Source organism: Gasterosteus aculeatus, chromosome 16, assembly GCF_964276395.1.
Source record: "Gasterosteus aculeatus chromosome 16, fGasAcu3.hap1.1, whole genome shotgun sequence".
Classification (NCBI taxonomy): Eukaryota; Metazoa; Chordata; class Actinopteri; order Perciformes; family Gasterosteidae; genus Gasterosteus; species Gasterosteus aculeatus.
This window is the reverse complement of record NC_135704.1, coordinates 5,548,493-5,561,046: the sequence shown is the minus strand read 5'-3', so window position 1 is coordinate 5,561,046 and position 12,554 is coordinate 5,548,493. Positions and strand designations below refer to the sequence as shown.

The window sequence follows — 12,554 nt, the reverse complement described above, 5'->3', positions numbered from 1 at the left end:
TTAGCCAGTAGCCTGTCGTTTTCTCATCCTCTCCCTCCCGCGAGACCAAACCCCGCCATCCGGCTCACCCCCGGCTCCGCTCCAACACTCGGCGGTGCGCAGTTGGCCCCCGCGGGGTTGTGGCAAGTTTAGACGTGCCGTGGCGGGGCTCAGTGGGCTGCCAGCCAACACAGGTGGACTTGATGCAGACTAGTTGGCGGCTGGAGGCTGACATTTCCTGAGACACTCTGTCACCGATGCACAGTGGAGCGCGCAGGTGATGGTGACAGAAGGGGCATTACTGCGCCAAGGGTGCTAAGGTATGTGTTTGCCCAAGGGCAGAGGGTGCAAGAACATTTTTGTTTTCCTAACTTAACCATCTGATGCCAAAATCACGTTTTCACTGAATAATCGCCCAGAACTGCAACGTTTATCACACCCAGAAGCTGTAAAAATCATAATCATAATCCTCCAATTCACAGTTTGTGAACACATCCCGTGTGACAAATGCTTTCATCAGAACGCAATCAAAATAACTGGTTCCATATGAAAAACGTCTCGCCCCAGTGAGGCCGTCGATGGCTGCATCGGCGGCGGGTCAAATGGTTAAAGTGATTTTCTAGTTTGATATTTTACTATCGATAATAGCATCAATAGCTCGTTTAAAAAAAGTCAACATAAAATGTTTTCATACTCAGAATTGCTATACGGTGATGAAAAATACAATCCATTAGTGAGAATATTGGCTTGGATAATAGCTGACTATTTACACATGGCTCAATATTTGCAAATTGTGTTCATCTAAGAGTAAATACTAAATATAGGTAAACTGGAGAATGCAGCACCTCGTGAGGAACAACGATCAAATCTGTTTGCAATGGTTCTTGTATGACGCCTTTCTATTGCAGAACATCACAATCATTTCTATAGTTGACTTAGTATCAATATATATCTTAAAATAGACCACGTCTATATTTGCGTTTAGCTCTTTAATCCCCTTAAACCAAAATGATCGGTTCAGATATTTTAGAATATATTTGTTTTAACACAATACTCAGATTCCAGGTTAATGGTCACTGCCATCATTTCCCTGAAGCTTGGTGGCATGAGGAGACCCCACCTCAACAGACACAACAGCCCTTATGCACAAACACTTTCATTTTATCCTCCTTAAACTTTCACACTTTTTTTCTGTCAAGTCAGAACCACCAAACAATCTGAACTGGTCAAACTTTGTAGCAAATTTCTGTTTTGGGGCGATAAAAATTCCTCAGGAATATTGGACCTTTTTCAGTTTCAGTAGTCGTATGAAAAGACTGGAAACAATTAAAGTAATACTGAGAAATACATTTGGCATTGTGTGCGGCGGGTCCCTAGCTGCTCCCGTCTGTCCTTTGTTACTGAGCAGGCCCGTCTTCAGTGGGTTATTAGTGTTTTTTTCACTGCAAACGGCTGCTGTGGCGGTGAGGCTGTGGGCCAGACAGCCAGACGATGAGCTGCAAACTCACTTTGAAGCTCTGCACGGCTGCAGATTCAGGTGGCAATTTGCTTTAGATTCATCACCACAAAAGACACCTTTCACATTGTGCTCCGGCAGACAGGATTTTCCGCGGTGGGTTTTGTGTCGGACTTAAAGTGACCTCACCACAGACCTATCGGTGCCTCACAATCATTCATTACGTTTATGATCGTAATGGGTGATGAGCTGTCGCTTTATTTTCATCTTTTTCTGTCTACCTCGCTTTTGATAACAAAACAATAGCGCGTGGTTTGTTGAGCAATGTTTTACTTTAGGAGGATGGATCCATTCATACATGTTTATCTACTGTCAAGCATCCTAATAGTATATTTAGCTTTCTCCTTTTTACATCTAGAAAATTGTCAGGTAAAACGCCGTAGCTGTGCCTGCTGTGCGTAGCGACGCTAAAGGAGTCTTCCCCGGCGCCAAACGCCTGAGTGAATTGCATGTTTGGATGGAGGGGCTCCTAAATGCTTCTGAGAAATAAGTAGCTAAATTATAATGGAGCTGTTGGAACAACTGTCAGACATTGAAAGTGCATGTGAGCACAACGGCTTCATAATAGTAGTTTTCTTCTGGGGAGCTTCGTCCTTTCCGGCTGGTTGCAGATTTCCGTACGATGGCCGTGTTTAACAGATCAATTTATTTACAGCAGATTAACTGAGCCCCAAGATAAGATTAAAGCTCTGGATTGATGCTAAACTGATAGTACACTAGTAAAATGACCTTTTGAGGGTTGAAGTGGGTTTTCTTTTTTTAATTAGCAAATGTTGCTATCATTAGATTTTAATCAGTTTTCACGGGTTTAGTAATGGCTTTGAAATTCTCACTATATTATCTGATTTATAGAGATTCCCACAAAAACACTCTCTCTACGGAGAAGAATTGGGAGCTGGTGTGTTGCCAGCTGACCACTCCGACCTGAGTGCGCGGGATCCGCCGTAGCTTTCAGCTGAGCCTGAAGACGAGCCGGTACTCACCAGGCTTTTTACATTTTGCTTCGCAAAGAGAGGAAGGAACAGCATTCTAGCTCGTCATTCCTGCCAACCTTTCATTTTATGCTAAGCTAGCTAGTTGTCTCCAAGCTCTAACTCCATATAATGCACACATATGGAAGTGGAAGGAAGCTCCTCATCCAAATAATACAATTTCTAAAATTTCAGATAGTTGCTTTTCAAGCATTTCAAACATTTTTGTGAGGGTTCCACAATGAACTCGGCAGTAATGTATTTGCTCAGCCAGTTTTGGGGTGTATTATTTAGGGTTCATTTTCAAAATACAATCCGAGCACAAGGAAACGACAGCCCAAACTTCTTTTTTTTTACTTTACTTTTGGGCACAATGACCACTTTGCCAACAGGAGAGCGTTAAGATTTTCCACAAGGGCGAATGATTAACGATGGAGACGGAGAAACAGAGGCTGTTTGTTGCTACCCGCCAGCTCATTCCTGTACGTTCTCCCCATTATCCTGAGGCTTGGAGAGTAAATATGTGAAGGTTACAGAGGCCTAGCTGCTACTGCAGCTTGAGAGGGAATTTAATGGAAATGTCCGTTGAGAATACCGATGCGAGATATGGATGACAAATTCAAAATACATGTGAGTTGTGTATGTGAGGACAAATATTGGAGTAACGGAAGGAAGATCCACTGCATTTTGATTCCTTGTGGGTGTTATCTCCCGCTTTCATATGAATTAGATATAATAGAAATTAGGGAGAAACAGAGGCATGAATTATTAATTGTGGTTGGTTGATGTTTTTGCAGTATAATAGACACTGGGTGCTGTGGGCCGGGTGTGGCTTTGACATAACGAATTTGTCAGATCAAACTAAAATATAACCGTATAAATGCGTGTCCTTTAGGAGGGTAGCCTGCATTGAATTCCCCCTGTGTTATTTTGAGTCAGATGTGACTTGCTTGAGGCTAGTTCATCATATTTCCGGTTTAAACTGGAATCTTGTCTGGGACACGATAATGGGATGGACTGTTCCAAAAACGGATCTTTGCAAATACAGAAGAAGAAAGTCACAACAGCTGTAGTTGCCAAAGCAGTGCAGCAAATAGAGCTGTTCCAAGAGGTCTTATGCTCAGTTCAAAACAATCTAATTTGTATAATTTGTGTTAGCATAGATGGACATATTTGGTTTTTTTTACACATTTATGCCATAAAGATGTTGAAGAAAGATGTCACACAATGCTGTTCATTTTACACTTATGCAGAAAGAATCATTACTCCTGAAACTGTCAGCATTATTTTGGCATCAGCACCATAACTTAAAGGAAATCACTGACATTGTGGGAAATGTGCCTATTTGCTTCCTTGCCAAGTCAGACGGGCAGATCGATATCAATCACTCTGTGCATTCACTTTGGAGCCAGAGCCAGAAAGCCATTGGCTTAGCTTAGCATTGAGGCTGGAAGCAAGGGGGGGAACAGCTGGACCAGGGGGGCGCCCCACTCCTTTTTGGCTCGCAATATACATTTCAATCGACCAAGTCATGGAAACCTACCTACCTTATTTAACTCGTCCCCAGCACAGTCAACACTAAAAGTCTTGGAAAGAAGATGGAATGGGATGGACAGATCTTCTCATTCCGATCAACATGCATATTTTCTTAAATACAATCTGGATTGGCAACAGTATCAGACGGCAACCTCTGGGACTGAAAAGTGAAGCCAATGCTGACTTATTTTTGCAACCAGAGGAGTCGCCCCCTGCTGGCCTTTAGAATGAGGAAGGACATTATGCGTCGTTATGTCCTTCATCTACAACTGCACTGTTCAGTTTGGTGGAAAGTTCATCTTAACATCTTCGGTTGCTTAAAGATGTCTTGTTGAGAGTTTGGTTGTACGGTTTAGTATGCCTGAAGAACAGTGAGTTACGCTTAATATAAATGCTCCTCTAAATTTCTTATCAAACCACTTACATATTTATCAATGATCAAGAAGAAAATTATGATCACTCCCAAAAGTTTATTGAACAACCCGAATGCTCTTTTCCAGAGCTCAGTGACTGTTTCTAAGCGAATGAAAGACAGACGCTTACCAATTCAGGCTAGACGAGAACAGAACGTAGGATCTAATCCTCTCAAAGCTGGTAAAGATGAAGGTTTAAATCCATAATTCCTCATTTTAATCCATTGAAAAAGGCTCTGACCCAATTGAGGACCTTATTCACTGATTTGTTAATGGCTGCACGGTCACCACTAATGGGTCGGTAGTTATACCTGGCTGCCGCTGCCCCTTCCATACCAATGGGTGCTCATTCAGCCACTCAAATGACTGCTGAATTGAGTTCCGACTCAGTTTATTGCAGAAGCCAGAAGCCTTTTTTTCATTGTGAATTATAAAAAAGTGGGAGGATTAGACATTTTTTGAGTGACAACTGACGACATCATTAAACAACGCCATGTGTTTCCGCTCCTCCTTTTATGTGAGTCTGCGATTCCAACCGCCTGCAACATGAATGAAGAAATCCAGTGATATGTTGCAACACTTAAGCTGCAAGGTCGCACGTGGATCATCTTTACACCATGCACCAGCAAGCCTTGATGTTGGCTGTCACTTCTGATCGGCAAGACCAGCCAGTAATAAATCCACCTTGTTGAGATTCACGACGTGTTTGCGCCAAACTGAGCCAATGGGGAAACAAGCATCCTCCTTTTCCGCTGCTTTTATCATTTTGCTGTGAAGTTGTAGACGAGGACGCCTTAGGGCGCGGCTACCTTGATCGCCGCCGCGGCGTGGTCCGGTGTGGGCGTGGTCCGGTCTGGGTGCTGTGCACATTTTGGCGCGTATGAAGGCAAAAAAAAAGATGATGATGATGATGCTCCGAAAGCCAAGATGCCAGCGGCCAACCACAAAGTCTGGGCTTTAAAACGGCAGACAACTGAGCAATGAGTCAATATATTGTGACTACGTCCACCTTAGTCTATGTGAGTGATACAACATGGACGATGTTTTGTGTTTACCTGGCAAAGCCCACCGAGCTTCTGATAGTGTCATTATTCATATCAAAGCCATTCTTGCCCCGTGCCTGATTCATTTTGTCATTTGTGTCACTGGAACAACAGCCCTTGGCTCACTTTTTGGAGGAGCTCGGCCCCTCCTCATCGGCCTTATGGCTGACAAATGACTTTTTGAAAAGCGATATGGTCTCCTGCGGGGGGAAAAAAAGAATAGAAATTGAATCCTGGGCCCTATCAGCAGTCTCATCTGTCATCTTTTTAATATTGATGTCCATTATGTTTATGGATTATTTGGCTGTCTTCTGTTCTCTGGCCCAGCTCGCCCTGTCAGATTGGCCACTTGGGGTAGCGATAATGCCATTTGTATTGATTGGTTTCATAGTTTAATTGTCAGCTGGCTTTTTTTTTTAATGGAGTTGCTCACACAACTGAAAGACAACAACGTATGTAAATGAGTCAGAGTTCAAACCACATGTTATACTGGCAGTGTGACTCAGATACTACGTGACCGTACCATAGATTCAGTATCATCATCCCAGGCCATTATCAGCTATTTGGCTCATGTTTATTGCTTCCTGTATCACCTTTCATGGATCACATGTCTGTTTACGGGAAGGAAACTCACTAAGATTTAGCACAGCTGCCAATAGGTCGTATTTCGTTTCACTGCCATGGTGTCATTATTCTGGAGCTGTGAGACAAATGTACATTGTTAGGTGCAGTATATATAGCTAAAACAAATTCTGTTTAGCGCAACAGGCCTACACCTTCATGAAGGCTGTAATGTTTTTTGTTGAAAATATTTTTGGATTTCTAATTGTAGTTTGTTTAATTGTATTCTGCTAAAATAAGAGGGGTTTCTTATATTTTCTCATGTCATGTATATCAATGGAGGCAAGCTGTAGCACACGTCTACTGGGGGTTTCACTGTCCTGTTATACTGTTTATCAAATTACTATAATAATCTGTATTTGTCTTGTTTTTGAACCAGTATTTTTGTCAGTTTTATTGTCCTAAACCAATTCTCTGTGTGCAATATCCCTATCCACTCACAATACAGATTTTATGCATCTTTTTATGTCGTACGAAGCAAACAAATCAGTAAAAACGCTGCAGGGAGTTTGAATAAATCGCCGTAAAAGTGTTTAGCCTGAACCCAGCCTGTGCCGTCTGCCGGGAGGTTCAGTAACAATAGCGAGCCATGTGGGGTCTGCCCTGAATCTGCTTCAATGACCACACGCTGCCGTGTATTTGTAGGATGTATCAGCCCATGTCTGCCTCCCAGCCCTCTGCTCTTCTCCTCTCCCCAGTGTGTTTGCAACCAAGGTCGTAGTGGTCTCGCTCTGCTTTCCACGGGTGTGTGGGCTTCATTCATCATCCGTATGATAGCTGCATGCTAGAGTGCCCTGAATCTCCTGTCTGGGTCTGGGTGTGATTGTGTGTGTCTGTGTGTGTGTGTGCCCAATAAAATAAATTGTCTCTCTTTCTCTCCGTAAGCTCGTTCTAATGCAGTGATTCCCAAACTTTTTCTGTCGATGCTTTGCTTTATCTGATAATGTTGGTGGGTTTCCAAGTGTCTTTTCACTTTAGTGGGCTTCATCTTGTCCGCCACCAGTATTTTAAGACCCACAGCACACTGGGATCGCTCCTCCTGGCCGGCGCTAGTGCTTGTAAAGCCCGAGGACAGATATGCCTCGTTATATTTTCTCGCTTTTAGCTCTTTTTTTTCGCTGTTGTGGTGGTGGTCACGTGGCTCGTTCCAGCTGTAACACACTATCATTTTATCTGCGCTTGACACCGCTCACAAATCTGTACATCTTGGCGCATCACAACCTTATTTATCTCTTATCTTTCCTCTTTCCCTTTCTTTTTGTGTGCTTGTGTGTCCCTCCCTCTATTCATCTGTGGTTGCAACACTGTGCATGTCACATCTTTTGATTGATTTATTTTCTTTCATCTCTATGATCTGGGTGCCGCCACATGATACGGTGCCCTATCTTTTCAACTTGTTTGAAATTGTATTTGTTTTAATCTAATGCACATAACGCGGTGTAGGCGTAGTTCCACTGCACTTCACCCAGTTTGGGGATCACTGTTCTAAAGAAAGATCTTTCTTCCTGTCTCCTTCCCCTAAAAGTCTGTTTCACTGATGTATCTGCTGGAAGGACATCTTCCATGTCTGTGCATACACTACTATCTTCATGTAGAAGAAAAATGTATGCTCAACTGCACTATCGCAGTAAATGATGTAACAGCCAATGCAAGATAAGAGTGCGAGGAAGAAGAAGAAAGGTAGACAAATATGTACTACAGGAGTACGACAAAAGCACAGCACAATAACAACCCCCCCCCCCCCCTTGTTTCAGTAAATATTCAAGGCTACGGGCGGATGGGACGCCACCATGTGTCCCCCGTTTGTCTTTGCAAAAGTTCTGTTGTGATTTTGGTGTTAAAGCAGGTGCATCACCATGGCAACAGTGTCTGATTCTCATTGTAGCCATTAAAGCGTTGAGATTATTGGGAGAGCTTTTTTCACCAGTGCTTTTTTTGATTTTGACAATGATGGACTCGTAGAAATGAATCGGTAGACGGGACGTGCCCATTCAAACCAACGTATAGCGGGATGGTCACGTAGCAGACTGACGAAGGTGAGGTCTTACAGTAGGTTTTGTATCTGTGCTTTCTGAGGCTTTCTTTTCTTGGCTATTTGGGGGAATAAAAGCGAACAACAATGGAAGATGGAAACATACAGTCATTGCTTGTGACGTCACAGTACCAGGTGGTCTGTCCCTGCTTCTGTTTTACAACTTACAGAAGCAGAAAAACACACCTTCTTCTAGTGTAGGGAAGGGAAGGTGAGTGTAGGGTTGGTGCAGACTGGGGGTTTAAATACCAAAGTCACGTTGTTAAATTATGTTATGTTTTAATGGGATGCAAATGGTATGTACAGCATGGCCAAGTTCCAGACACCAGTGAGGGGATTAAATGTGCCCTTTACCTCCAAGGAGGAACCTCCAGGGGCACCTTTTGCGAATGAACCACCATTTCTACTTGGCGTAGAAGAAGGTGAGGCTAGGACACGAGACACACAGGAGGAGGCTCGTCGTCCAGTCCGGCCCAAGCTCGGATCGATACGAGGTGATGTAGGAGCTCGCGGGGGGGGCGGGGGGGGTGATCGCAGGAGCAGTGGATGAGCTAAGCTGTTCAGTCATTACCCGGCCTTGTCTCCTGATTCCAGGGATTAGCAGACGCAGAAACGGGGGGCGATGTTGTGTTAGTGCTACAGGAGACTCTATCAGGGATTTGAGGAGTGGAAAACACTGCCGGGTCCCCAGTCGCCTTTAGTCATTTGTGCCTGCGGGACCGCGTGCGGGGACCCGGGGAAGTGCGTGTGCATAGAAGATGTCCCGGCTGGAGGACAGAAAGGAGAGCGAGCGGAGGCGATGTTGGCATTTGGGCCGTGCGTGTAGGTGAAACAGCAGCAGCGTGGCTCTCAGAATCGTGGAGAGGAGAGTAGGTGCTTGCGTGCCCTCGAGCCTTCATGTGGAGCTGATTGTTTGGCTGAGGACACAGCAGCCAGAGAGACAGGCGAACGTGAACATTTGACAGCCCCACAACATACCCGACGGGTGAAAATGGGGGAAATCACATTTCCGCCGGCGGTCAGAGAGCTGATTCAATTAGCTGCGGTTGCTGCATTTACAGTAGCTTGAACTCTGATGTGAGACAAAGAAAAAAAACAGGCCGCATAATTGAACTGTCTCGCACAATTGAACACCGGAGGACAACACTGACAACAGAGCTGGAAGGTCCATGAATTAGGAAACACTGCTTTGTAATAATTGTGAGCATTAATGACTTTGGAAGGGCGACTTTACACGGCAACGTACTCGTTAGTAGTTGTGTCACGGAGGAAATAACCCTAGAGATTCTGACATCATCAAGGTTATTTTTTTTTTAAATTATAGTGTTACTATAGCTGTTTACAAAGCTTGTGTGTGTGTGTGTGTGTGTGTGTGTGTGTGTGTTTCTTGAAAAACGGTGCAGTGTGAATTTTTAGGCTGGACTATTCAGGCTGGACTCGTGTTGCTGCCCGCTTTGCTCGTACCTCTGCTGCTCTTCCTGCCAGCACATGACGTCTGTAACCTCGTCACCGCCATGAAACTAAAAACCATAATGATTTCCTCTGCTGGAAGGCCATTAGTCACTTTAATGCTTCTTATCTATCTTATCAACCGTATCAAGAAACCTTTCAAAGAATATTTTGGAATCAAATGAAGCTCCATTGGAACTTTGAATAGATTCGATTCCAGAATTAAATATGAGAGCATTGGCTGGAAGCGTTTTTGCAGCAAACGCTGAGACAATTCGACGTTGGAGCTTCGCCGGTGGGCCTCATGCCAACGCAGCTTCACACCTCGTGGTCCCACCAGTCTTGTGACCTGAAGGTAAAGCGAACCAAAGCCGTGAATACCGAGCGCACATCCGGCCACCTGACTGCGAAATGTTCAGTACTCAGAGGACGCGATGCCGCCATGGCTGCCGTCCAACACCTGCAGCCTCAGACACCGCTTCAAAAGGAGAGAACGTTGAAAGCAAAGGCGAGCCGCATGAAAGGAGTTTTACATCCTCAGCAGGGGAACTTTTCAATCTCGTCGGCTGCATTGTGTGTTTGGACCCCCGGCAAAAGAAGCCAATGAAGCATCCGAGTCGAGTTGTGGAGGAGAGAAAGTCACATGATAACTGGATTCAATTGTGAAAGACAGCAAAGTCACTTTGACCTTAAAACAAGAGTCAAACCCAACTTGAGTTTAACGGCAGAAAATGAGGTTGTGACTCCCGAAAAGAGCTCTTCATCCAGCGTGTTGCAGGGAACACAAGAACCAACAAGTCTAGGCGGGAAAGAGTGTGCACACGTGTGTGTGTGTGTGTGTGTGTGTGTGTGTGTGTGTGTGTGTGTGGAGGAAAATGAAATATATGACATGCAGAAATGATGCCAAATGTCACCTCTTTGTCTTCTTTTCCAAAGTTGTCCTCCTGGGCTCTAGAGTTTAAAAATAGAGCTTTTCTATTTTCTAGATGGGGGCCAAGGGGAAAGAGAAGAAGAGCCAGAGCGGAGGAGTCCTCTGTGGAAGGAGAATGCAATTTGAGATTGGCCAGATTGCTTTTTTTCTCTCCCTCTCTCTCTCTCTCTCTCTCTCTGTCTCCACTTCGTCTCTTCCCCTCGGCCGCTCACGAGGCGAGATATGCGCCGGCAGGGTCCCTAAGCCGCCATAAGCCCGACGGCGGTGCCGGCCTCGCCGCCGGAGGAGCCCTTGCACTCCCAGCGCAAGGAAATCAGCGGGATGAAATAAAAGAGGGACTCCAAAAAAGATCAGTGGGGATATTGGTGTGATAGATGAGAGTCAGGCGTGGAGTCCGGAGGGAGAAGACGGGGGGGGGGGGGGGGGTGAAAGGATGAAGGAGATGGCTTCAGTGGGATTACGGCGGGATATGGCGGAATATAAACGCACCGGCGTCGGACGAGGCGGATTTCTCACGGTCACGTTGCGCCCTGGTGCCGGGTTGGTTTCTCCCCGTGGACGCAGCCGCTTCGGGTGAAACGTGTGAAACATTTTCCCTTTGTCTCCTTCTGTCCCGTTCCAGGAGGCGAGGGCTCAGCCGAGGCCGGGCAGAAGGAAACGTCTACCTGCGATATCTGCCAGTTTGGGGCCGAATGCGACGTGGACGCCGAGGATGTTTGGTGAGTTTGTACACACCCCAAAAAAAGCGATGTCGCACCAGATGACCTACACGGTTAGAACCCAATTTTATTATTTTGGGGAAGAAATCCTCCCTCTACTTATATGAGTTTGAACACAGAGACTCTCTGCAGAGGTCCGCTGCTGGACGCCCACTGAAGGTCGACCATTTCATTTAACCTCAATTACTAAAGCAGGGCACGGGGAAAAAGGAGATTTTCACTCATTCTGGAAATCCAATTACTAACCTCACAGGACTTCCCAATGTCAGGCCGGAAATGACTCACCCAAGGAAAGTTCAGCAAAGAAATAACGTTTGTCATGAATTCAACCATTTGTTGCGTTTGCTTGGGACGCGGGCGACGTGCTACCGGCACGCATGAGCAAAGCATGACCAGCGTCCTTTTGCGGGATAAAAGGCTCAACGGGGGGGGGGCAACTGTTTTTCAGCAGCAGAAATTAACACAGTTTGCATGCGACAGCTTCAGTGAAGCGACGTGGCTGATTTGGTGCGGAGCAACAGTCGGCTGGTATCAGCGAAATCAAGGCCGGCCGTGTGAGGAATCCCAGATGCAGCGCTTGAAATTACAAGAGCCCTCTGAGTGTGACTCTCTCAACCTGCCTGATGCAATGGAAAGATAATGTACCTCCGGTGTGCAGAAACTGTAATGACAGCGAGTGGTTTCATGATGCATTGTGAGCCTTTTTGCAAATACCAAGCAGCTGGAGTCCTCCCGACGACAGCCGCTTCCACAAAAGCACCTTAACCTTCCACTCAAACACAGGAATTGATTTCCCGGCAATTTCTTGATCCCCAGAGGTTAAATTCGTAAGTTCACGACGGCACAATGTACTCCATGTCGATGATTTGTGCAGACAAAAACATGTAATGGAGCCGTAAGCACGTGCAGCGTAACTGGAACAAAGCCCCCCCCCCTCTGGAATAACACAATGGATAACACAGGAGGAGCTGCCTAAATCACCAATGTACCCATTAAAGAAGCAGTTGACACAAACAGACATGAATATTTCAGCGTCATTTCTTGTAGAACGCAAACTATCTACTACGCTAACAATTTCTTTTTTAATGTTTCAAAAGCTCCAACATACTTTGACAAGAAGGTTTCTGGTGACAGATGTTGGCAAAAGCAGGTCTTCATCAAGCAGCAGCCGACCGCTGGAATCAGAATCATTTTAAATAGATTTAAATACAAATAATATTGTTCCAATCAGGCAGCAGCTGATTTGAATCAAACAAGGTTGTCAGATAATCAAACGACGTGGGGAAGGTATGACTGAAAAGTCAAAAGTCGTGACACGGTGAAGTGGTGTGTTTGTCATAATGC

The 12,554-nt window shown here is 45.2% G+C and overlaps 1 protein-coding gene across 2 annotated transcripts in view; it reads left to right on the top strand.

Annotated features, from left to right (window-relative positions):
• Window positions 1-12,554, top strand: part of tmeff2a (transmembrane protein with EGF-like and two follistatin-like domains 2a) — an 81,674-nt gene that overhangs the window by 54,216 nt on the left and 14,904 nt on the right. For both annotated transcript variants that reach the window (XM_040201774.2, XM_078091197.1), the window contains exon 5: window positions 11,114-11,210. In XM_040201774.2, the coding sequence (XP_040057708.1) occupies window positions 11,114-11,210 (97 nt within the window). The remainder of the gene's footprint in view (window positions 1-11,113; window positions 11,211-12,554) is intronic.